This window comes from Eucyclogobius newberryi, unplaced genomic scaffold (assembly GCF_026437365.1).
Source record: "Eucyclogobius newberryi isolate DKJ021-1_F unplaced genomic scaffold, fEucNew1.0.hap1 SCAF_3, whole genome shotgun sequence".
Lineage (NCBI taxonomy): Eukaryota > Metazoa > Chordata > Actinopteri > Gobiiformes > Gobiidae > Eucyclogobius > Eucyclogobius newberryi.
This window is the reverse complement of record NW_027315945.1, coordinates 17045945-17073777: the sequence shown is the minus strand read 5'-3', so window position 1 is coordinate 17073777 and position 27833 is coordinate 17045945. Positions and strand designations below refer to the sequence as shown.

At 38.6% G+C, this 27833-nt stretch overlaps 1 protein-coding gene across 1 annotated transcript; it reads right to left on the bottom strand.

Moving 5' to 3' along the window:
• Positions 1-673: 673 nt before the first annotated feature.
• Positions 674-27764, bottom strand: ano10a (anoctamin 10a). The gene is made up of 14 exons (XM_072460101.1): positions 27699-27764; positions 25898-26032; positions 25626-25823; positions 25001-25135; positions 24239-24358; positions 23798-23982; positions 22830-23214; positions 22415-22470; positions 22256-22330; positions 21993-22178; positions 21354-21545; positions 20722-20850; positions 8972-9088; positions 674-988 (listed from the first exon to the last, which is right to left on the bottom strand). Exons 2-14 carry the CDS (start codon positions 26010-26012, stop codon positions 947-949), a joined length of 1935 nt encoding a protein of 644 aa, XP_072316202.1. The 5' UTR covers positions 26013-26032; positions 27699-27764; the 3' UTR covers positions 674-946.
• Positions 27765-27833: the final 69 nt, after the last annotated feature.

Below are 27833 nucleotides of genomic sequence, written 5' to 3'. Positions count from 1 at the left end.
ATACCTCAGTTATACCTCAGTAATACATCAGTAATACATCAGTAATACCTCAGTAATACCTCAGTTATACCTCAGTAATACATCAGTAATACCTCAGTAATACATCAGTAATACATCAGTAATACCTCAGTAATACATCAGTAATACCTCAGTAATACCTCAGTTATACATCAGTAATACATCAGTAATACATCAGTAATACATCAGTAATACCTCAGTAATACATCAGTAATACCTCAGTAATACATCAGTTATACCTCAGTTATACCTCAGTAATACATCAGTAATACATCAGTAATACCTCAGTAATACCTCAGTAATACCTCAGTAATACCTCAGTAATACATCAGTAATACATCAGTAATACCTCAGTTATACCTCAGTAATACATCAGTAATACATCAGTAATACCTCAGTAATACCTCAGTAATACATCAGTAATACCTCAGTAATACATCAGTAATACATCAGTAATACCTCAGTAATACCTCAGTTATACCTCAGTAATACATCAGTAATACCTCAGTAATACATCAGTAATACATCAGTAATACCTCAGTTATACCTCAGTAATACCTCAGTAATACCTCAGTAATACATCAGTAATACCTCAGTAATACCTCAGTAATACCTCAGTTATACATCAGTAATACATCAGTAATACTTGCTCATTTACAATGTCTTTGATATTTTTTGTTTTGACAATAGTTTTAGTCTAAAACTCCAGCAATAAGCAATATGTGTAACAACAAATGTGAATATTCAACAAAACTGTTCACATGACAAAGCAGTTTGGTTGTAGATGCTGTCCAAACATAATGTTTCAAAGACATTTGGTAAATAAAGGTCAGTTGTCTTTCTCCTGTTACCTGAGCCTCCATGTTGAAGCCCACAGGTCTGAGCATGTTCTTTACTTTGTGAAGCTCTATGCTGCATCTGTGGGTCGTCACTGCTGGGCTTTACTCAGCTCAGAGGTCTCCAGCATTTTCTGAAAACACAACATTATATGCCGTTATTTATTCACAAATTCATCAAAAGTGTAATAGTAATAAACAACTCAATAAATAATAATTCTTTATTAGTTCTTTGAGCTATCCCAAACATTACGGTATCTGCATTGAGATGTAAACATTGTAAATATGAATCACCAAATTGTAAATATAAATAAAAAATATGCTTTTGTCACCCGAGAACCAATTGCATAACAAAATCCATGTGGGTGATGTTTAGCGCCTCGTTACAAAACTGTAGCAGAATGACTTATATTAATATCTGAATACAGGAAGGATCACTTTATAGAAATATTGACGTTGTCTTTTATAAATACGTTACAATTAGGGGTTAGGGTTAGTGAACTACACAAACGATAATTTGTATAGTACATTGAGACTTTTTAAATACACGATTAATCACATAAAGGCAGAAACATCTCCAATTAAAGTCAATTATGAAAAAAATTATAATAATAATTTAATACAACCACTGTTTTAATCATAACAGGTCTTTTTGTGAGAATCTGTATAGTCCAGATAACAATTAAAATGATCAACATATAATTATGATTGTTTTTATAGTGGATTAGTCAGGATTAGTATTATTTTTTATTTTTTTAAATCAGTCCAAAGTAAAGAAACTTAACAGTTGACGATGCACTCTTAATCATAAATCCTTCGACACAGTATAGATACAAACACATAATACATCATTTTACGCATCAAATGCCAAAAAATAAATTCATTAACAAACATGTTCAACACAGGAACCAAAGCAAAACTCATTTCAACAGCTACAACCAATCTACATCCACCATCAAAACCCTTTGGCTTTTTAATAAATCAGAGTGGAAGACAGCTCTGTCCCACACTTTCAAATTAGCTGAAAGTAGCCCACATTCAATTAATGCTGGTGAGCTCTGGGCCAAATGAGAGCGAGAGGAGCGAGGCGGTGATATAGTTTGACTGAGGTGGTGCTGAGGCAGGGCTTTAGGTCTGAGCTCGTTCAATAAAAACACAAAGGAGACATCAGACAGCTCCTGCATAAGTGTAATGAGGCAAGTATTGATTAAGAAAACTGCACTCACTACAAGTCAGCAATAAGATGTACTTTACTGCTATATATGCAGTATTATTAAGCCGCATAGATTTAGATTTGTCATAGGTTCAAATGGACAGTAATATGCAAAGGTTGTAAGATGCTTAGTGTAGTGTAATGTTCCATTGTTAATGTTTTGTTTCATTCATGTTGTGTTAATCCTGTGATGTCTGGTAAGGGAAGAGTTCAAATATGTCCCTGAAGGAGAGACGAGGCCGTAGCAGAACATATTCACTTTAAAAACCTTTGTCCAGTCGACAGACTTAAACCCTATAAACCCTGTTTGGTGTAATCCCTCATTCGTCCAGGAGTGATCCATTGCAGACGTTCTCAATCTCAAGCAAATTGAGAAAGACTCTTGGTTGAGTCTTATTTTTCCAGATGACCTGAATCTTTTTCTACTTTATGTGTGTTGTATGCCATATCTGGCAGCTAGTCTTCATATTTTCACCTCCATCAACAGCAGTAGAGTAGAGCATATTCAAAAATAAAAACAAGTGAATTTACATCCAACGCTTGCTATCTCATTTCTAGTATTGGTTCCTTAGTAAACTATTTATAATGCATTGATAAAACTTAAACAAGGTTAAAAAGTGGCTTACTAATAACATTATAAGCCATTTACAAATGCTAGTACTTGTCTATGTGCTTATAAACACAAAACAAGTGCTTATAACTAAGGAACCTTATAAGTGATCAATAGAATGATTTACAATGATTTACAATGTTCCATGTGCATTTTAGTTTATTACTAGTCACACGAGGAGGCGTGGCACAAAAATACTAACATAATATATAGTAATAATACAGCTTGGTTCAGGGGCAAAAGTTAAAACTGGTCTCAATTGTAACTTATTTGTTGTATGAGAACATTTGCTATGCGTTTCCCTAAACTTCTCCTTTGTGGATGTGGAGGTGTAGGACCAGTGTTTCTGTACATTTCCTCAGTGTGTTTGTCTTTCTAATGCTACACATGTCAGTTCAGATCAGCTGAGAAGGAACAGAGCTAAAGCAGAGCCAAACATGCGCCATTTCATCCCAACAAACACACAGGATTTAAGGCCTTTTTGTCTACGTCTGTATCTTTGCAGTGCAATGGAAATCTGGAACGCTCCCTGTCGTTTTTGTGAATATTCATCTTGTACCTCTCCTCGCTGACAGAAAATCTAAATAAATCCAATGACTAGCTCTGTCTACGCCTTCAAAATTGAAATGTGGGACAATGAAGGAATTTCTTATCTTAATACAGAAAAAGAATATAATTTAGCTCCATATTTGTCACGGTAAGATCCTTAAACACAAAAAAACGCTCAAAATTAGCCATTTGTGTACAGTATTATAGGGAAAATGTATGTATATGTATGTACTTTACTTATACAGAATACAGAATACTGAATACCTGGATTCAATTTCTAATACTTGGTCCAATTAGGGTACTTCATTCTGAATACTTAGGATACTTTCACTATGAGTTGCATTACATTATGGAGTGAAAACACAACAGGATTAAAAACAACTTAATGTTTCTATTTTTCTCATTAATACGTGCAGTTTGAAGCGTGCATAACAAGTACTGCGATGTATTCCTCAGATTTAGTAACTGTATTCTGAGTACCATCTAATGAAAGATGATAAACAGGATATATTTTTATCCTATTCATTATATACAGTATATTCTGGTCCAGGCCAATTCCTTCTCCTTCCAGGCCAGATGATAATGTTTTGTTCCAGAGCTAAATTGGGCCTGGTACTTTAAATAATTGCAGTAATCATCCTAGCGGTAAAAAAAGAACGAAAATGGCAATATCGCCTGAATAGCTGAAGCTGGGTTATAAACGGACCTAGTGAGAACACGGAGCGGCTCATACGGGTTTATAGCAAGCTGCTTTTAGTCATTGGTGTCATTATTATGAGCCTTGAAGGTAGAAAAGTACTACATTTATTACGTTTACTACCGGCACTTTTGCATGAGGACATTTTGTTGCTAATACTTGCTTTGAACACGTCTCTCTTTCCCCACAAAAGGATAATATTTAAGACACAGCAAACCAAATTCTTGTGACTCTTTAAGATTGCTTGTGTGGCAGGTGTTTCTCAGGCGGGCAGGGGTTATTCTGGCCTCAAATTGGTATTCTAAATGTAATTTTGGTACACTGTTCATATATAATAGGCTAATTGGTCTCAAACTCTGCGCCCAAGTACCAGCGAAGAACATGGTTGGGGTTTTGAGCAGCAGAAAAATCCGAAAGTCTGACTTAAAACTGTGACTGAAAGATGACAAATTGGTGAAGAATGAAACCAAGTCCAGGACTACAGACCACCCAGAGCCCCATCAGAAATTTGGGAAACGCCAATAAAACTAAAACTATGCAGGTGTTTAAGTGCTGGTCCTATCTCAGAATGATAAATATTTTGGTGAACACATTTCAAAGCAAGACCAAAATGATTCTAGATAAAGGCAAACTGTCTGAGAAAAGTAGGTCTAATCTCTCATGTGTCTAGGAGTGATCCATTTTAGGCTCAAATCAATAGACGTTTAGACTTTTTCAATCTGAAAGAGCTGGCCCGAGAAGTTAGCTTCAATGCCGCTCTGAGCTAAATTATCCCTGAAGAAAAAAGACCATACAAAGTAGCTCCAAATGCCAATGTCGCTGGATTTGAATGCATCTTAAAATGGTCATGTCCACCGATCATCCCACACCAGTCTTTCCGTTCTCCTTATCCTGGGTACATGTCACAAGCGCTCCACACTTGTCCAGAGTTGGCCGACAGTGTGAAAGCCGATTCATATTCACCCTGATGAGTCACAAGTTACTGTGTGTTTGCCAAAGCACAGACACTTGTCGTATGCATGAGGCAGTAATGACCTGTCACCATCCACTGACAGCTGTGTGTGGGGAAAAGAGACGGGAGGGAGGGAGGAAGGAGGGAGGAGGGAGGGAGGGAGGAGGGAGGAAGGAGGGAGGAGGGACGGAGGGAGGAGGGACAGAGGAGGGAGGAGGGACAGAGGGAGGAGGGACAGAGGGAGGGACAGAGGGAGGAAGGAGGGACAGAGGGAGGAGGGACAGAGGGAGGGACAGAGGGAGGAGGGAGGAGCGAGGGAGGGAGGGAGGGATGGAGGGAGGAGGGAGGGACAGAGGGAGGGAGGGACAGAGGGAGGAAGGAGGGACAGAGGGAGGAGGGAGGGACAGAGGGAGGAGGGAGAGACGGAGGGAGGAGGGAGGGATGGAGGGAGGAGGGAGAGACGGAGGGAGGAAGGAGGGACGGAGGGAGGAGGAGGGAGGCTGCGGGGGCAATGGGTTCACACAAATCAATTCTGAGCAGTAAGCGGACTGAACAGGCCTCTTCTAATTAAAAGTCAAGTCCAGAAAAATGTCATTTATTATTCTGGGCTTCAGGCCGTGGCGCTGAAACGCTGGATCCGTGGATTATTGCTTAGTTCAACTGAATTTGCTGAAAGACAAAACGTGAAATCCGGACTGACATTGCTTTTCTTTTTTGTACATTTATGCAAGGTCTAGGCCAGGGTATCGTCCTCTCCAATACTCATAGATTAGTATGAATTGCTAATACATTTCCAACATTTTGACAAAACGACAGACTACTGGACACAAAACCGAAGAAGGAGAGGAGATGACCCAGGGTTTTAAATATTTAGAGACCTGACACGAGCACAGTTATCTAAGACACTGCTTCTTAACAGCAAGTAACTCGAGGTGCGACTTCAGTGTGGGTTTGTGGAAGTGTTGTATTCGTGATGTTGCATGTGGACACAGTGGACTGACCCTGCTTTGCTCTCCATGTTGAAGTAAATAAGGTGAAATGTGTGTGTGGGTAAAGTATCCGTGAAGGTGCTCACACTCACTATGTAATGTAAGTCTGCTGCGGTCGAGCGCTGCAGATCTTTATCCAGTGTTTGTGTGAGAAACACGACTGATGGGGGTCACTTAACTCATGTTTACACTCAACGACAGCTGGGCTTAGGTATTCTATATCTATGCTGATTACCATTGTTAAGCTATTCAATATACATTTAGAAATACTTAAACATCTCATCTCAATGGATTCATTTTATAAATAAAGACGGCATGTTATTTCAAATCACTGTTTAACCACTCGCTCAAAGTTGTATTGTTATCGATTTGTGCACGTTTGACTAATCGTATTGTCCCGCATTCAAAGCTTGAGTGCTCGGAAACTTGACATTTTCACCTACCCCCTATCTCCACCCATATCGTTGAACTTACTTGTGATTATTAAAAAATGCAGACAACTTATACGGCTTATACATGTTGAAAATGCAACTTAGACATTGTTCAACGATAAAAACACATACAAATACTGTGAAAAGCCCCATGAAGAGATGGGGCCTCTCAGTTCCATAGTTTTGAGTCAATGGTCCCATTTCAATTATTATTAATCAGTTTTAGATCAATAATGTGGTTTGAACCAACTCGGTACATGGCGTTATAGTCTAATACTAAATACATGAAAAAAGCCTTGTCTTCTTGAATCATTCCCAGTAAATGCACAGAAATTGAACTTGGAAGACATTTTTGTCAATGCTCAGTCATCTGAATATACTTTATTTTTTGTATTTTTTTAAACAAATGTATGAATGCATCAATAACAATTCAATAAGCAATTGTAAAGAAAGAGGGTTGCTGTCTTGGGCCAACTAAAAATAAATTTGAAGGAAATGGGACAAAAATCTTGATAGACTCATTGCACTTAAAGCAGAAAGACAGTCGGAAATTCTCAAAGCTAAAGGACATCCATCATTGTCATTTTTGTCCCTCTCTTTGCCTGTAATAGAGCACTGCTTACGTCAATGTGCTGCCATACTTTGACTTAGCCTGAACTGGATCAAATGAAGCTTTAACGGTTTACAATGTGAAATGTGCACCTGAATAAATAATAACATGTTTTGTCTAATACAATTTTGAATATTAAATGCATAAAGGCCCATGTTGGATTAGTTCATACGTACAACAAAACAACAATGTTAGATATTAATGACCCAAACCACAGCATTTTCTTTCATATGATCAAAGAATCTAAATTACAAACTGATAAGTAATAAGTAATGTCATCTTTGACCAATCAAAATGCACTCACACTCATACTCACCCTTTATACGTTGCTCTCTGTCCAAAAAAAAACATTACAAGAATAAACCTGAGTTTTTAAAAGTGTCATAAATATGTGGTTCAAATTGCCTTGTTGAAGATTTTGCAACCGGGACAGAGAAAGAAATATAATAAGTAAATAAACTATGATTAAAGACTAAACTAAAATAACCCGGATCAATCTAATAAAGGGGGCGGTGGATGACATCACATCAAACTACACTCTAGTTAAAATGTAGCTTTTGTGATAGCTTTAATCAGATTTACATTTCTCACATTTAATCAAATACAAAATAAACTAAGAACAAGATTAGTGTCCAGATGACAACAACTGAATCTTTAGACACTACTTTATACACTTTATACACTTCTGAACAAATAATAGATTAAACAGACTCGTTGTACTAAATATTGTGCTAAATTTTCCCCAGTTTGAGAATTTTGTTTAAGTTTACAATTGTACTTCCTAGTTTGACATGAGTAGCAGACTGTTACCAATTGCTATAGCAACCATACTGTACACAAGGGCCAAAATCCATGTAAATTACACAATAATTATGATTTGACAAAGAATACCTGAATACACCTTTATTTTGTTGATTGATGGTTTAAACTGTCAGTTGCGTGTAAATTGTCCTACATCCTGTATTTTTCATCGGTCAAGTGGCAGAAAAATGAAAAATATATGATAAATATTTACTACACGTTCTATCCTACCGAAAGAGCCATAACTAGACAAACATGAGAATCTGCACATTCAAAGGTTTACAATGGACACAGCATGATAGTGTGTGATGTTTGTCTAAACCGACTACTTTAAGAAGAAAATGGAGAATCTTAATGATGCTGAGTCAAAATGAATATCTGGCTTGATTGGTGGAAGTGTGAGAAGTCATTGAGAAACACATTGAAAAGAGAATAAATGATGGAACAAGAAGCCCGTGCACTCAGCACATCCCCACTGAGCGGCTGTGGACCAGATCAGGTCTATTAACCCACGACGCAGCATTTGTCTTCTGCAAAGTGGTGTGAGACAGGCTCCGGATCATTCTGAGGGGGCTACAGAGAGGCTGTGGTCTAATGGACAAGGCCCCTGTGTGTGCTTTATGATGGGAGGAGGCTATCTGTTATCAGCGCTGGGGATGAGGAGGGGAAGCAATAATCTGACTGTTATCTGCAATTAGCTGTTCACAAAAGGAGCAAAAACAACAAACAAATAGATAAATAAATAGTTTGACAGTGGATTAAAAATAATACGATTTCATTAAAAGGTAAATCAATCATAGAGGTGGGTAGTCAAAATTAGGCTTAATTAATTCAAAATGATATTAAGTAGAAGTAGAAGACTAAAACGTATTTGGGAAACTGCTACTCAAGTAAAAGTAATTGTAAGACAAAGAGTAACTGCTGGGAATGTATTTAAATTCCAAATGCTGTGAACAGTACAGTGACTGGAGAGGCCTGAGCCGTAATGGGGCGAGGACCCATCACAGTGAGTGAGGGACTTGATTGTCTTCTTTCTGATCTATTGCTTTTTATTATGGTTGTCGTGCTGCTGCTGTCAACTTAGAGCCAAAATACAGATGTGTGGCTCTCATTCAAACATGTACGGATAACATACAATAAAAACATCCATCTAATCTCAAGGACCATCCATGACTACTGTATTTTGCTGATGGAGATTATATTGCTGAGTTACCTATAGAATGACTAAAGTCACTAAAGTAAGTAGAGACAAAATAAGACTTTACCTTTTTCTTTAGAGCCTCGAGTGACTCAAACTCCAGTTTGGCCAGTTGGATCTGGATGGGTTTAGGAACATCAGGGATCAAAAAGGTCAGGATGAACTTCATAGCCAAGATTCCATGCTGAAATCAGAGGGAGACAAATCAAAGAGAGAAACAAAACAACAACAAATACAACAGCTCCATTTTAACTAATACAACCGGAAGAAGGATATGACGGCATAATGAATAAGTTGAATACATCAATTGCCACAGAACACAGTGTCAAAGACTATTAAGTAAGTCTTAACTTTGGCTTTCAACAGTGGCAGGTCTGAGATGTCCCACAACTCAAAGGACAGAGTTGCTGAGCACGTCTTCGCTGTACTTTTGCTCTTCTTTCACACCTGTCTGTTTCTACCCAGAGAACAGCAGCAGAGCCTCCTCTCCCTCATCAGACGCTCTCCTGTGGGCCACGCTCCACTGACAAACGACGGGGCTGAAAACAGCAGCTGGTCTCTGCAAAAATTGGAAACCGCTCTAGAAAAGAGCAATTTGGGGTTGTTCCACTTTTATACTTTTTGGATGTATTTGAAATTGGTCTTGGTATTCTGACCACTAAGCAACAAGATTGAAATTGAAATAGCAAAATTGAAAAAGATAAGAATAAATGTATGCTCAGCCTTTCCTTATTGTCACCATCATGTGACTTATTGCTGCGGAGATGAATATACAGTTTATATAAATGACAGCAGCAAATGCATTTATATTACTTTATATTGCTTTATGTTACTATATGAATCCCCAACTCATATTTTAACAATTTATTTGACCTGAGCATTAAAAAACGTAGTTGACTGCAAGAAATAGAACAATACGGGGGGAAAAATACCCCTTTCTTGTTTGGCTCGAGGACACGCTGTGACCACATCAAGCTTCAATCATTAACCGGTCAGCACTCGCTCGCTTTCTAATGATTCATTTCACGGGCTCGGGAGCAGCGTTCCAGCTTTTGTCATTCAAGTCTGCAGCACCGGCCTCTCTGTAATTAACAACCAAGCAGAAAAAGTCCCTGATCCGAGCCACCTGTCATATTGATTGAATAGGAACAATAAACAGTGCGGCTCTTTAGTTGATTGCTAATGCTATCACAGGCTAATTTATATTTCGGCGGACGGAATAGGGTGAAGGTGAGAGCGAAAGTATGCTTGCCGTGGTTTCGAATGAGGAAGGTGCATTTCAAGGACTGACAATAAATTGTGCTCTGTCAGGGGTAATGGGTGCATACAACTAATAATGTAGAGTTTAAGAGGGATTTCATTGCTTTGGCGACGCTAGCGTGTGTAAAAGGGTTTGGCGACCAAGTTAGTGAATAATTTATGGCCTCGTTGTACAAAGGAGTCAAGGGAGGGTTTTGGTAATGAAAAAGAAAGCTGTTCTTTGGTAGATATTTCACTAGCGGAGGTGTATTCCGGTCAAGACTGCAGTAATGAAATGTATTACCTTCATAAGTATCTTTGAACTTGTTGGAGCCAATCTCAGAATTCATGGGTTTTGCATGAGATAAAAAAAGCTGTACCCAATTGTTTTCACTTAAAGGTGCCATAACATACTTTTTTCACGTTTTGTAGTCTATCCTAAGTGTATAATTGATAATAATAAGGGTTGTGCATCACCCTTAACATAATAGTTAAGAAATATCACCCAGACCTTGGCAAACGGCTTGGTTTGATATTCGCCCCCACCCTTGCGAAGAGCGATCTGGCTCCCCCGCCCAACCCGTGACGTAGTCTCAGAGCGCGTGTGTGCCCCGCCCACCCGTGACGTAGTGTGTGCCCCACAGCTGTGTGCTCCGCGCTGCGCCGCTCCTGCCGTGCGACTGTGAGAAACGATAGAACTTCAGATCAACACTACTTTGAGACTAAATAAATCTGGTGTTTATTCTACAGCGTGCGCAGAACACGCTGAAAAAGTCTTTTGTCCATCGCGCTCTTATTTCCTGGTTTTTCGGTATCGGATAGAACTTCTCTCCGTTTATTTTCCCGGTTGCTGCATCAACTGCCACATAAACCTTCACCATTGTGATAATAGTAAAGAGTGCGATATCATTAATGAAGTTTTGGGCCTCTTTGAACCGTGTTTTGTCATAAATCGAAGCAGAAAAACTTGGGAGACGAGCCTGGAGCCAGCGCGGAGCCGGGGGGAAGGGGGCGGGAGGCGGCAGGCGGGAGGCAGGAGGGGGGTGGAGAGGGGGGATGATGACGCGTGCCTGTGGGTATGACGCGGTCTTGTAGCCACCGCCCGTCAGTTTGGAGATTCGCGGAAAGGATATAGTCTGTAATATAGCTAAACACTGCGGGAATCAATCAAAAAAACACTCTGGGTACATATATGAAGCACAAATAGCAATGTAAGAAGGTTAAAAGCTCTGAAAAGTCGATTTTGCATGTTATGGGACCTTTAAGGAAATACAATTAGTTTGGCCCCAGTACAGATATTGTAAAAGCAGTTCTTAGTGTCAAAATGAGACCACTGTGTACTGTTTTCATCAACTTATTAAAGGTTTTTTATCAATGAACCACAAAATATTGCTGGTGTTGTTGGTTGGTTGTTAGCAATGGCCTATAAAGGTTGTGAAATGAGCTCAAGTAACTCAAGAAAGACAAATTAGGATGCTACGAACCCGGCTACGAATGAGTTAACAAAGTGAGGAATATGTTTGGACCGCAGCAAACAGTTAAACAAATAAATGCATTACGTTTTAAGACGGTAAAAACAGGTACAACACATTTCAAAGTAATAAAAATATGCCCAAAACCTTTATGGCTCGCCTGACAAAGCACTTTGTTTAACCAAAGACTAAAACTCACATTGGTAGTGGATTGGTAACCACAGCCTCCATTCTTTGTGACCACCAACTAAGAGAATTGCACAAATAGGCTAAACGTTTAGGCAAGATGAGTGAATAAAATGTGTTACCATCTGCATCACTTTAATACAAAAAGTGACATTGTTATGAGGGTTAGACATGAACAAAACTCATTATTACAGGTAATTTATAGACAACGATAGTTTACATTTGGACTGGAGTACTTTCACCAACTGTAGCAGTAAACCATGCCTGTACAAAAAACTACCATGATGGTTAATGCACAATTATCTAGTGACGCCACAGATTTCTCCACACCAGTGTCTAGAGTTTTAGTAATGAGAAAGATAATCCCCAACCTGGCCACTGAACCGCAAAATCCACATATCACAACATCACAACTAAATGTCCAAATGCCATCTCCATCGCTGTATTCAGCTTCCACGCTCTGTTCCCATGGCACCAGCAAATCTATCACCACTAATTGGAAAATTACCATTTCAATTCACTGTCAATTGAACTGATGAGGAACTACTAATTCAACAGTTTTATGTGTGATCTGACACGAGCAGGATGTTATTATTGCCAGCACAATCACCATTACATACGGCCGCTTCACAAAATGGGACGTATTAAAAGCATCTCGCAGTCAGTGAGGGCTGCCATTAAATAATGTTGTATTGCCGATGTGAACATGGCTTGATCACACGCTGAGGGTTGAAACAGAGTAGAACCTCCTGGATCGCATGACCTTTTTAATTTTTAATTTTATTTTTTAGGATTTTTTGGCCCGTAGACTTTATAGACAGGACAGTTTCAGCGTGAAATGGGGATGAGAGAAGGGAGAACATGCAACAAATTGTCAATGGATATGATTTTTAACTGATACATTGCCCACCTCTGCCCTGAGCATATGTGATGCATCCCAACTACTGAGCCACTTGACATTGAATTGAGAAACCCCAACTTAGCTAAATGGTTTGAGGAGTGTAGGTGCCATATAGGTAAAGAAATTCCCAGTCAGGCCCAAAGAAAACAATACATGTTGGTTCACAGGTTAAGTTGATGTCCACGCGACTGCTAAACTAACTAAGCTCCATCGCTCTAATCTACTGCACGTCTAGGTCTGGGGTATAAAAAATAATCTCCTGACTAGACAAACAGTTTAATGGGATTATATGGGGGAGCTACTGAGACTAGACTAAAACGAGCATCTAAGAGCTACAGTAACAAGTCCTTTGATTTAAAAAAAAAAAAAAAAAGTCATTCAGTGGAAGTCGAGTTGCCAGTTAATTAAATCTAGTGAAGATTAAAGCTTTATTCACCAACGTATCTGAAAGCTAAAAGCTACCTGTAATGGCAATCTGCACTGTACCTTCTCCTTTAATGACTGAATGAATAAAACATGTCTACACTTATCAAGGGATTTATGTGAACTATGCATAAGTGAGCACTTTCAAACTAGGTCAGAAAGTGAAGTTCTTGCACGTAATGAGTACATGACTGCTTTTGTACCACAAAATGGCCAGCGTGACGGTCGCATTGTAATGTTCAAAAATACAATATTTCTCAACGATTAAAACAAGTTCTTGAAATCCACTACTAGCTATGGCCATTACTGTTTAAAAATGTAAAAAATGTAAAAAAATAATGTATGTTTCATTAAAAAAAATCTTCTTCAAGCTTTACAGTACCCAAAATTCCAGATCTTGGTTATGAATTAAATAAATTCATCCCAGGTAAAGCAATAACATCTCTATGGATACAATGCAGGTGTATCCAGAAAAAACATGCACTGCACCTTTATGTGTTTGATAACATGGAATGTTATACATATTGAAAGTAGCTGTCAATATGTGCATTTTGAATTTGAACGATAAGCAAGAATTTCACCTTTCCATAATGCCTTACATTGCATCAATTATTCATGTATGGACATTACTCATAGTTAAGTGACAGGTGAAGCGCAAAACAATCAAAAGAGTGATGACAAAGTTCTCAATATGCATCCCTCAAACGATACTATATCCTATAAAATAAACATTGCATCCAACAGAGATGAAAAATCTAATCAAGTATAATACTAGCTCTCAAATGATCTGACCCATGCAGTGTTAAATTAAACTATGTATTGTTCACTTCCTCCTCCTCCTTTCCCTTGATTCCAGCCTCTTTGATGGTGGAGAAAGGAGTGCGCCTCGTCTGTCTTCACATGAGTGGATTAGACAGACAAACCAGGCCCTGACACTGGCTCTCAGCCTGTCTGCCGTTGCCTGGCTACTGCTCACTCATGTGTGGAAACTATATAGTGAAATTACCCAGGTATCATAGAGCCACTGCTGCTGCAAACGAAAACATTCTTTTGGCAATTACTATGTTTTGGGAGCAGTATTTCTGAAACATTCAGAGTAGACACTTTGAACATATTCAGGAGCAATACCATTTTAACCCTTTTTTGAATGAATCATCCTGCCTTTGCTGCTGTCGCCCTCCACATCAGAAAACAGTCCAGATACAGTAAGAGAGACTGACTGAACCCTTCACTGCTGCGCCCTTCTTCATACAAACATTGCCAGTGGTGAACAAAATGGCAGACTTGACTACAACGTCACACAAAACTAAAGAGTTACAGTACATGTACTGTATCAATAAAGGCTATTGATCACTGCCATTGAACATTAATTTATTTTATCAGCTACGCCTATAACAATGTTCAAACTACAGCTATTTCCATGCCAGTGACATAAATGTACAGGATTCAAAAGTGGTTCATTTGAGTTAGGAAAATAATGTGGCTTTTCGATTGTTAAAACTGACTTCAAACATTATGCAACGTTTCTGGTGGGGGGGGTAAACCACCTGCTTGCCTCCATGGATATTGCGTTTGCCTAGAATGTTCCAGAGTACGTCATTACACAAGCAAGTGATGCCACCGGGCCAAGCAGATCTATGGAAGAGGATGCAATGTGTCGGTGTCTTGTGGATGCAGACAGCTCCTCTGATGACGTTTCCTCAACTGGTACATCTGTACTCAGCCTCATGTTCATTATTTTAGTGAATGACTGTGTGCGTTTGAGGGCGTGCATGTGGGAGGTAGGTTAGTTCTGGGTGAGTGTGTGGGGGAGATGCAAAATAGCTTTGTTTAATGACATGAAACATTCCAGGCAAAGCAATAAGCAAGTGCACTTTTAATCAAATTATATATATTGTTATCAAAAGGACCTACAGTTTACCTAAAAGCAACATTTCCTTCAAAGCTAGCCAATAACCAATTCATAAATACACATCTGAGACTTCCGTGTACACGCACCTACAGTACATACTGATTACAATAAATTAAAACCTGGCCTGACATGTGTCCCGCCTCACAGTGCCTTTGTAGTGTGCTTTGGAGTCTGTTCCCGATGGAGGTAAGCACATTAAAAATGCATGCTGTTGCGGACCTGTTAACAGCTTATATTAAGTGGCTGTGCGATGGTAGCATGCAGCACCACTGTGTCAATAAGCCCCATTTGCTTTGTACTCTCCCTTCCCATTCGGTGCACTTAACATGGTCCAACATGCGGCGCTCATCACTCTTGTTGTCCCATCGCTGTAATAGGCTCTGGCTCTATTCTGGGAAATGTACTGGAGGGGAACACGGAGGGACGTGTTTCGACGTACAATCAGGCTGTTATCAATATGCAGTGCTGTATATAGTCTGAATCATTTTATACACACTCTATACACACTGGACATATGACAGGCACTTGTGTTTTTTCTAATTATTACTTTGTTTGGGAAAAGAAAATCTGAAAAATAAAAGTTAGGAAGTAGCTGAGATCCCTAAAATCCCTCTGTCTATGTCATCAATAAGTAACATTCCATCTAAAATACAGAGACAATTTTGGTCCTTGTTTACAATACTGGTTGCTAGGTAACAGTTGTGGGATTACAGTACCTCTACATTTGTCACATCTGCTGCTCATGTCCAACCAAACTTCACCAAAATTGTCAAACTGCGGAAAAATAGTCAATTTAATTTGTTGTAAAATCTTAAATATGAATCATTTTCATTACATTTAGTTGAAATACATAGTCACGTGCACTTTAAAGTTGGTAGATATAAGCAATAAACAGGCAAATATTCAGTAATAGTAGTTCTTTAAGCAACATCCATCTAAGTTGGACACTGCCTTGTGTCACCTGGCTGTCTCCGTCAACCAGTCAGAAGCTGCAACCATCAACTCTGGCCAATCACCTCTCAATTCCTATACATGCACTCTTTCTCCCCTCCATTAGCAAGATACCAACCCTTACTTCTTGCTAATTTCCACACCAGAACCATCAAACTTCCTTCATGGCAGTTCTGATGTCGCTACCTGCCAGGGTAAAAGCTGATTTAGTTTTAAATTCATTCACTTTACTTGTACATAGAGGTCATTACTTTAATGATTTGCCATCCTCTTCAACATAAAAGAGCTGAGTTAAAGCCATAAATGATGCTCAGAATCTAATGGAGTAATTAATACTGCATCTCTTTGAATCAGAATGTTCCTGTTCCTTTTACCTGTCCTCCAATAATTATCTGGAGGGAGCAGAGTGTAAAAATGCCTTGTTGACTGATGCCACGGCGCACACTTTACACTACAGCATGCACAATGAACTGCTGACAACAACACGCCGCCAGGACCGAGCAGAAATTAATAGTCCAGCGCAGCAGAGCAGCTCCTCTCTTCATTCAGGTGAGAAGAGAGGAGCATAAGTCAAAGTGAATTCATCAACCTTTGGGCCACAGGAGCTTCTATGGCTAAAAAGTCAAGTCCACAGCAGTTCAGGGCAAGAGACGTTTGAAAGAGGCTGAAATGCATGGGAGGGGGACGCACTGCCTCTTAGTATTATAGATCAAGATAGGGCATGAAAGACATGACCCTTAGGCAAGAGTTGATTATAAATCATACAATTATTTGAAAACACATTTGAGCATGTTTCTTGTTGGTAAAATAAACTGTAGTGAACGTGATGTCACTTGACCTCTGCCAAGACATCAGCCCAAACATGCACTGATACCAATACCAATCAGGCCACAGCGTGCCTGCCTTGTAAATGTCGAGTATGAATTTCATACAAAAACAGACTGAAAATGAACTTTAAAATGCAAAAACAAATTCCTAAAAATACACTACATGTGTCTTTTTGTATTTAATCAACACCGCTGATAATGGTGTTCCCTCATTTTCCCCAGCAAACTGAATTATATTTGGACTCATTCATGCATGTTTGAGTCATCTGGTAATGCTCTGCATTTGAGGCTCAAGGGCCCAGAAGCATTCTGCTCTGTACTGGGGGTGTTGCACTTATGAGTCTTGGGTCAGGTCTTGACAAATGTCGACTGTCTCTCCCTTTTCTCTTCCCAATCCCTGCTACAACTGTCTTGTCAAATAATGTCTTCGGTAGTGTTTGTAGTTTGTAGTTTTTCCTGGCCGAGAAGGAGGGTCTAAGGACAGGGGTCTTTGGGACATTGCCAAGTCCCTATGAACATTGTTTATTCACTTTTCACTGTCGCCCTATGAGACAAACGCTGTTATGATTTTGGGCAATACAAAAATGAATTTTATTTTATTTTATTTTATTGTATGTATCGCACTATTCACCTGCTGTTCTTGAATTATGTGTTGCAACACTGAAATTTCCCTATTGTGGGACCAATAGAGGGACTCTTATCTTACAATATGTCTTCTTTAACATGATTTTATGTTTTTAATAGTGCCATGCATAAGCTAATACCTAATCATAGCTTGTGAAACAATGTGCAGCCCCACCACATTAAATGACAGTGAGCATACTAATAGAGATGTGGTTTGAAACTGAGCAGTGTCATTTAACCCATTTATAAAAATGATTCTAATTAGACTTAGCCATTAGCCATAGGGACACTCGGCAGTGGAAATTGTTCAACTCGAGTTCAGTCAATGTCATGGCAATTAGGCATTTACTTATGTAGCTACATATGAGAAAAAGCTGCAGGAAACATGCAAATGTGTATAAAATGATTCTATAAGGGCCAAGGTCGGGTTGGGTGGATTTTAAATTAAATCTGGCATGTGTAAGGGGAGGAAATGTCTGTGTCTCTGCCGGGTCCGAGTTATCATTTAAGACTAATTCAATTCAAGAATACACACATAATACTGTATAAGGAACCAATCTGTAAAGTGACATTCACAGATGACTTTAGCCATTATGTTTGAAGATCCTGGAAGATGTGGAGATGGATGATGGGACACAATAAGGATGAAAAGGACACTAAATATAATTGAGATTTTTTATCATAATGTTAAAGTAAAAAAGGTGTAAAATCAATATTTGGTGTTAATATTGAACCTTATCCAAATATATTTTCAAAAAGCAGATATTAATGTTTTTGATGCACAACATGTATTATTTCTGTGTACTGAACTGTTCCTGCAAATTGTATTAAAATTGAAGAAAACAAACCTATAAGTGTAAGATAATGTGAATGATGGTGGTTGAGGCCACCGATGCAGACGGGCTGCCACATCTCTGTCACTTCGCCCCATGGCAGGTGTAACTTACCACTGTTAATCTGACTGAGGATGGATAGAACACAAATGTCAAGCTTTGTATTGAATTTGTACTTGTTTTTACTTCTTTTAATGCACTAATGGAAAGCACTTTGGTTCAGATTATGTTGGAAAGCTCTGTATAAATAAAGTGTTTGTTTGTTTGTTTGTTTGTTTGTTTGTTTGTTTGTTTGATAAAGCGGTATATCAAGTGGACATGTACGTATGTCCAATCGTACAGGCTTTTAACCACGTTATATAAAGTGTTGAAGTTGTGTCCCCTCTTCATTAATTTTCTCGAAATTGTATTTTGTTTTCACTTCCCTGTAGGTACTTACGATTCATCCAAAAATCAAAACTCTGGGTTATATATTTAAAAAACACATCATTGAAACAATGAAATGCCAGCATGAAAAGCCTCTTAGTTCCATTTATACTATTAAGTATTATTTAACATTTTGTTCTAAAATCAATCTATGTTAAAGTTAAATACTAAATACCCCCAAAGAAGCGTACTAAAATTATTCCTTGAAGAAATCTCAATTTGAAACGCTTTGAAAGGCTTAAAAATACCTCACCGTGCCACTGAGGACCACAGCACTCTCACTCAAAAGGCAGTTTTAATTACACGTCTACAACTAATTCTGACAAAGACTAATTGGGAAGCATGAGCGCCTTCGCTACAGTGGAGTCCATCATTGAGCCTGGCACGGACCACACATTCAATCTAACACACAGCCAATCAATATGACCCAGTTTGCAGATTGGCATCCACAACTGGCTCGCCCGCCTCTCAGCAAGCTACTATACTCTGTTTGTAGTGCATTTGAAGACAAGATATGTAGTAGTTAGCTTGTTAATCTAAATCTATCCTCTGACCTCGATGATATGTCCAAGTAAAGTCTTGTTGCAGCATGCTTGTTATTCTGAAATGTATGTGGTTTGACGCTAATGCAATAAAGGGGGGACTGAAGAGAACGGAAATATGAAGCGCTACAGCCGGGAGATAAGATGAACAGAAGAATCAACAATGACACAGTGGAAAAGCTCATTCAAACGTACACAATCAGTATTCTGTGCATATATCCTCTGATCCACTCCACAGTTTGCACGGCTCCTTTGGACTGTGGCTCCATCTAGTGGGAAGTTCAATAACATGCTAATTGCAGAGGCACAGAAACATTGAAGATCATCTGCAAGCCCAGCAATTGAAGAAGGATGGCCCATGCGGGAAGAGACTAAATGGAATGTACTTGTTCCCTTACTGTGTACTGAGCAAGAGGTCATTTCCCACGCAATATACTTCACATAATTATGTATACGTTACATATGGAAAATGACAGTGTATTTTGTAAATCTGTGTCAAGAGATAGACTTTTTTTTTTTTTTTAAAAAGCCACAATATAGCATGTGTTTTCAAGTTGATCTGGAGCTGAAAGTAATAAAAAAATACTTAAAATGCAAAATTTGTTCCAATAACTAAAGATGTTGCAATGGCACAAAATAATATATTCTATTCTATAGTCTACTGATATCTTTGAATAATATGCAATTGTTGATAGAGTAATTGATAGGCACATCTAGGCTTCAATGTCACATACAACTGGCTTAAAAAAACAAAAACAAAATTGTATTAGCTGGGACAACTTGTCCTTGCTTTCAGAAAACTGGTTAAAGTTCTTCTGAGGGACAAACCGAGCTCTGTTTAAAATCAGTCATACCAAATCAATTACTGTGGGCCTGGTGCACAGCACAGAGAGATCAGCAAAGGAACAAGGAGCCAGTGTGTCTGTGGACATTCAGCCTTGTTTTTAACAAGGCTAAAAGTTCTTTTCATGAATTGAAAGCACTTCTGACGTTTGCTCAGCACTCGCTGCTTGATCTTAGAGTTATGGTTATTTATTGTGACAGTCCTGCTTCATTCGTTTATGTATTACAGTTTTCATTTATTTTCAGGACCATTTAGGTTTTTCCTTATTTCGTAACTCAAAGTTAATTATATGTAGAGGTGGTTGATATTTGGTTTGGAGATATGGAAACAATGAACATGGAGCTCAACAATATGAAAGGGGTTGCAGAAAAAATAGACTAAAATGAAAAGAAACCAAACCATTTCTGTGCATTTGTGCTTAATTATACAATCCTAGACATTCACAGATACAGATATGTTTCAGCCATCAAGATAATTCCACAAAATATTGAAATTCCCCTTTTTGTCAATATCGCTCAACCATAACTGTAATGATTATATTAATAACTAGTATTTAGAGGACTTGTGCTTTAATGTTTTATAGAATGAAAGTAGTGTTAAACATTACGATGTCTTTAGAAACTGGTTTCCGTCTTACCTCAATGGCCACTGTCCACAGAATGAGCAGCATCTCAGACTCAGGGAAGTAGGCTTTGACTTGTGGAGACATGCCGATCAGAGCACAGTTGGTCACTACAGCAATCACACTCATAGCTTCGAAGGCAAGCTGCAACAGAGCCAGAGCGCACAGAGAAATAAAGTCAATAACCGGTTCCCTGAAATAGACACGTAAAAAGCCATGCTAACCAAAGCCTGTCCATATCGCAGAGATACATGACAATATCACACCCAAGGGAGGTTTATGCGTGGATTTCAATATAAAATGATCCTCGCTGTATCAATAGTGGCTTTTGTGGTCTATAAAAGCAGTTAGACTTGTTTCTTTGGATCTACAAAACAAGATGTATAAATAAATATGCAGGAAACTATGTCTTTTTGAATATATATTTAGGCTACAGTAAACTACAGTAGGTCTAGAATTCTTTGATACACTGTAAATGACTAAATTCAGCACTAATGTTTTACTATTAACACGTCATTTCTAGGAAAAAAACTCTAAACTACGTTGGACTAAATATTGACTTTATTGTCGAAATGTCCCACAAGTCAATGAGTAAACCCATTAGAGATTGCAATTGTTTACTTTCCATAATACTGCTCAACACTCACCTGCCAGACTCCGATGTTAGCAGCTGGGTCAGAGAAAGGCCTCTTGAACACGTGGCACATTTTGAAGGCATCAGAGTAAACCTCAGTGATATTGTTCAGCACGACCAGGACAGCAGCCAGTGGATACACACAGGAAAACAGACTGACATATCCGAAGAGTAGGAACAACTCCAGGTAGTCGTCAAACGTGCCCTATAGAGAAGTGAGCAAAGTTAGTTAGTTCTTTGTGATTTTAATGCATTTTTCCTGCTGTGTGAACCTTGTGTATGAAATGTGCTCTACAAATAAACTTGCCTTGTCTTAGTTATAATTTCTTCTCTCTTTTCTAATAATACTCTGCTGAACCATTAGCTTGCTAGCATTATAAAAGTATATTGTTACGTTTTACTTAACAAACTCATCATGCCTCAGGTGCCACTTTGATTGTTTTGCTTAAGGGTCCACTTGCTTTGTCTGCTTCATAGTGACGCATCAGCCTATGCATTAGTGCACATACTCTGATATGATTGGTTGGTTACATGGTCCCTAGACAAGATTATTCTGTTGGTTACATAATTCTATGCATACAATTGTCCTGGTCCTTCCCTGGTTCAATCCAGTCTTGTAGTGGTATCTGTACTGTCTTAACCTACAGCTCACCAGATAAGTGCTCATGTCGGCCTCCAGCCGCACTTGGTCCTCTAAAGGCAGCTCTTTGTACTCCATTGTTTTCTTCGTGACTTTTCGGATCAGCTTCTTATTACGTCTCCTCTGCAGCCAATACGGCAGGAAGGCCTCCATGAATTGATTTAAGATCTGACTGGTGATCAGCAGCGTGGCCAGACTCTGAGTACGGAGAATCCAGAGAGAATGAGAATTTGCATGGCTAAAATAAAAGTAGTCAAACAAAAGATTAGCCGTACATGTCTGAGCAGAGCCATGTCTTGCATTACAAAGGCAATGTAGAAGAGGGAGGCAAAGCAATTGAAGAAGTTGAACTACAAAGGAGAGACAAAGCAGATAAAAGTATTATTTAAAGCAATTCAAAATAAAGCACGGTTATATAGGGATATGTTACTTACTACTAAAACTTTAAGGACCAGGTGGTTTTGATATGAAGACTCCAGCCTGTGATTTTCTGTCTCAAGACAAATAATAAGTACAATTTAATCTTAGATGGCATAGTATAAGAGAACTTTTGGTAAATTAGAGATCTCAATGGCTTATAAAATGCTCATTTGTTTTAAATAACTACCTTAGACTAAAAGACCAGGCTACAGTTTCTAAAAGTGAACAATATTACCACTCTGTGTGTCTGGTACTTATGGGGTGGGTGGTGCCTGTTCAAGCAGGTTAGACGGCTAAGAGACTAAGAATCAGGAAAACTAGGACAGCACATGTTTATTGGGTATGTGGCATGTGTGAGTTTATATCGTTAGCTGCACACTCTCTGTACTTGGGCCTTTCTCTTACAATTACAAAACCAGAAGAGCTCACCCCACTCTGTGAGAAACTCTGCAGCGTATCTGTAGATGAGGTTCATGATCTCGATGACCACTGCATAGATAATACTGGGGATGAAGAGCAGGATCCCAGTCCAGAACGTGGGGTCTTCGTCATGAACAGACAGGGCCCATCCCTCCATTTGGAAGTATATCATCATGACAAAAAGAGACAGGTAAAGGCACAGCAGCACGAAGGGCACGGACACACAGTAGACCCGCAGTTGTCTCTTAACATGGGGGTATAGAGGCTCCTCTCGCCCTGTGACTGAATTGAGTCCCAACACCCCGTGGAAACCCGGTCGAGGCTCTTCAAATGCCATTTTTCTGCTCAGTGTCCCCCACCGATATGCAAGAGTGGCACTAAACCGCTTCCACAACTGAAAAGAGAAATGTAATGATGATTCTTAGCATTAGAACCTATTAGTTCTACAAGCACAGATTTTTTTTGACAATTTGGCTTTAACAAAATCATTATTATAACATCAATACTAAAACAGCTTCTCAGCACTAGTATAGTCATCTTTTACTTTTGCTTTCTACAATGAAAGGTGCACTATGCAGCTTCTCTGCCACCTGCACGTCTCCATCCATTGGGCTGCTACACAGTTAAAGCAGACTGACACTGCTTTTGTCTGCTGTATAATCTAGGACAACCGGGGATATCAATTTGATATTTTGAACATTTTAAATTGCAATATTGAACTAAAATGACTTCTACTTGAAAACTGATTCTCACAACAAAGTGCTGCACTGCTGGACTATGTTGACGCTTCAGTTCACGACAGCAACACATTCAACGACATTCGGAGCAATGGCATCTTGAATGCATAAATATTATTCAAACATGCATGAATACAACATACATACAACTTCGAGCGTGAAAAGGAAAAAGGAAAAACAATCATATCATGGTTAAGACTTAGGAGACATAGTTCACCTTTAAAAGCAGTAATCCCATACCTCGAGTATAACAGTGCACCAGACCAGGTTGAAGACGGCAAAGACCACATATTTGTCATAGTCCTCCCAGTCGAACAGATAATAAGGCACGCCGATTAAAGCCATAGGAATCAGGGCAAAAGTGAAGTACTCGAGGAAGCCAAAGTACATCGCCTGGCCCTCTCCAAAGTAATGTCTGATGTCATCTGCGGACCAAAGGCAAATCATGGGTCAAGGGTCAGGCTCATGTGCAGTTATTAAAGACACATAGGTCAAATTTTAAACAGACAGTAATTAACTTTGTGTGTACTTGTACTTAATAAGTTGTCAAAATAAGTACCAAGAAAGCAAACTATTAATATTACTACTATACATGTTTCTATCTAATATAATAATGAAGGAAAAAATAATAATAAGTATTTAATAATATAAAGTATTGTGTCCATAATAATGTGTTCTTACCCAGTGGTTGGAAAGACAACTTAATCTTTTGGAACCATGAAAATGAAAGTCTCTTAAGTTCTTCCTTTTCATGGAGAGGAAACATCTGGACCATGATTCCTTTGGACAGTAATCTGCGAACTACCAAAGCACAACGTTAGATTTTATACATTTGTATTATAAGTAATGTAAGATTATAAGTAATGTGATGCAAGTACCGAATACTGTAGTTAACATCAGCATATTATATTTCCCTCAATTGACTTCCTACTGCTAATAATAGACACAGTGTATCAGGACAGAGACAAACAGCTGGAATGTCCCTTATTGTAGACAAAACAATTCCCATTGTCTGGTGCTGAGTGACTTAATACGAGTACACGATGACAGTATCATTTCATCTGCCATTTCTTGAGAGCATCATTTGTCCCATACGATTAGGGACAAAGTGCCTTGCCCAGAGATCCAATAACAAGAGCACTGTAAAATTGGCCTTTTTTTACTTGCTAGGATGTACCAGACAAACATAATTGCAACACGTCTGCAAGATAGTATGCGTGAATGGATCGAATTAGAAAGAGCTAATACAGCATGAAATTGATTTTAGTAATTTATAAATGCCCTAATAATTTGCGATCCGGTTGAAATACTCCAGAACAATAGCTCATAAAACTCCATTATTGTTTTAAATCATACGTATATTCATTATCTAGAGCTGTAACTCCCCCTGAACATTATCAGTGCACTGCACGTAACTCTCGGCCTGCGTGAAACTGTACTCACTAATTGATTTTCCAGGGTAGAGCTTGGCCTGCGTGTATCCTGGTATATGAGTCTCATCTTTGGCTCGTAAAGTGTCCAGCTCGTGTTTAATTATGTACTGACATTCGGCCATGCTAAGGAAGCCATCTCCGTCACCTGCAAAAACAATGATGACAGTAATTATTTTCCGGACTATAAGTCGCACCAGCCAAAAAATGCATAATAGAGAAGAAAAAAACATATATAAGTCACACTGGAGTATGAAATGCGGTTGCAAGTGTGAAAATAACAAATAATATCACATATAAGTTGCTCCGGAGTATAAGTATAAGTATATAAGTATAGATATAAGTTTCACCGCGGACAAAACTATGAAAAAAGGTGCAACCGGAAAATATGGCATAAAACTACAGCACAGAAGCAGAAACAGTATGTCACCAAAACAAAAAAGTCTTATTGCCATCAATTAAAAAAGAAAAAAGCAAAAGGACCAGTTTCAAGCATGCTGCTGTAACAAAACAATGCAGACATAAAGTATGCAATTCTATATATCGGTAGTGCCATTTTAGTACATTACTAAATCCTACAAAATGAGTGTTTTAAATAATGTTGCCAAACTCTAAATAAGATAGAAAACAAACCACACCTTGAAAGTCTTTAAAGCTATTCTTATTTGAACAGGTGAAGCCCCTCATGGAGCCATCACTGAACTCTTTGAAAAGACCCAAATCTTCAGCTCCAGATAACAGTCTCTGTAATGACGCGCCGATCAAGAATACGTTTGGATTTTGTTTCTCTTGATCTGCTATTCCGGGTCCAAGCCGTTCGACCAGCAACTCTGCGCCTTCGATAAAAACTGACTATATTAACAATTCACAATCAAAACTTGTTGTTACGAAAAATCGAAATGATTCCAACCTCCATATTGCTGCTTATCTCGTATCCTTTGGAGCAGCCAAGTGATAGCTTCTTCTTTGGTGTCCGAGACCAGCTCGAGCACCACCAGAGGAGTGAAACTTTCGAATGATTGCATTGCACCCCCAGCCAGCCCTCCTATATGAGAAAGAATACAAAAAATACTTCTTTCATTAAACGAGACACATGTTTCCTCACAACTTAAACAAAAGCCATGACAAATATTTATCCAAAAGGTATAAAGTTGTACATTCATTCTAAGTTAACAGATAAATGTGAACTTTATTATTACAGCTAACCTCAAGAGTTTCTACTATTACTTACAAATGATGTTCAAACTGTTTCTTTACTGAAGGTGTAGTGTGGTATGCGCTTAAACATCCATCATGAAGTATAGCACTTTATTTATCTCTAACATTATGAGAAGGCTTTTTTTATTCACTGACATGATGTGTGGAGGCATTAGAGCAGGAACAGATGACAGACAGATACTGACAGAGGCAGCTGGGACTGGGAGCTCCCCCTACGCACACACACTCATGTACACGCCCATTTAGACAGCAGAGACGCAAACTAAAGAGCGAGCGACATACTAAAGTTTAGTTAAGGATAATAATTTATAATAATAACACTGAACTGCCAGTATGGATACTCTGGTACTTTTAATTACAAACTCATGAGCTGGCTAATAAGGTAGAAAAGTTTTTGTATTAACCTCAATGTGCCTATTCTTGAATTAACTAAAAGACTAATGGAAAACTGCCACTATTCCATTTATGGTTTCAGACATATATATATATATATATATATATATATATATATATATATATATATATATAGATAGATAGATAGATAGATAGATAGATAGATAGAGAGAGAGAGAGAGAGAGAGAGAGAGAGAGAGAGAGAGAGAGAGAGAGAGAGAGAGAGAGAGAGAGAGAGAGAGAGAGAGAGAGAGAGAGAGAGAGAGAGAGAGAGAGAGAACTGCATGATTGCTACAAGAAAAGACCATTATAGCATTAAACCCATGAAAAGGGTCATTTCTTTTTTTTAAACTTATGTATGTGTACAATTCATACAGGGCGGTGTCTGGTCATATTTATGTATATCAAAAGACATCCTATTTAAAATGTAAGTTATTTTGATTACATTTAGCCATACTCAGCCAGATTTATCAAAGGAGGCAAAGTCTCAGTCCAACAGCCTTTGTGGGGGATCTGTGGTCCTGAAATAAGATTAGAAACCACATGTCTCTGATTCAAACCCTTAAGTGCAAAGGTGGACACGGTTCATACAACACCACACCCACTGCATGATTTGATCTCAAATGGCTTTAAGTGATAAGATTATGAATAACCACAAATGTATGTGTATACATATAAGTATAAAACACACTTTAGCATGTATTTAACATTGCCACAGGTCATTAACAGTAAATACAGACCTGAAGGTTGTCGTTTGGATTTACTAGTGCAGCACATAAGTTCAGCCTAATAGTGTATACTTTTTCAAACTACATCAAAATTTGAATAATAGACAGTGGGATGTTGAGATGAAAGTTTGCTAGTAACACATTAGTTCGATCAGAAGCCTGTGTGCCTCAGTATTTCCTAATAATGTTAACGTTAGCAAGTTCGCTCAATGGGATACTCTGACATAACTGGACGCTATCTGTTTAAATAAGTGGCTATTTATAGGGCTCATTTTGATGTGCATCTAGACAACGACACATGACAGTGCAAGGTGTGTAAATAACTTAGATCGTGTTACAATAGTGAGTTATTACGTTAGTTTAGCTACTTACCAAGAGAAACGTTTTAGATCCTTGACAGCACAAGCTACATCCGCACTGCTGCCGGACACTTTGAGTGCGCTCGTTTTACTCACCGAGCTCTAAGTGTTCGCGCGGGCGGATACGAAAACACTGCACTACTTTGTC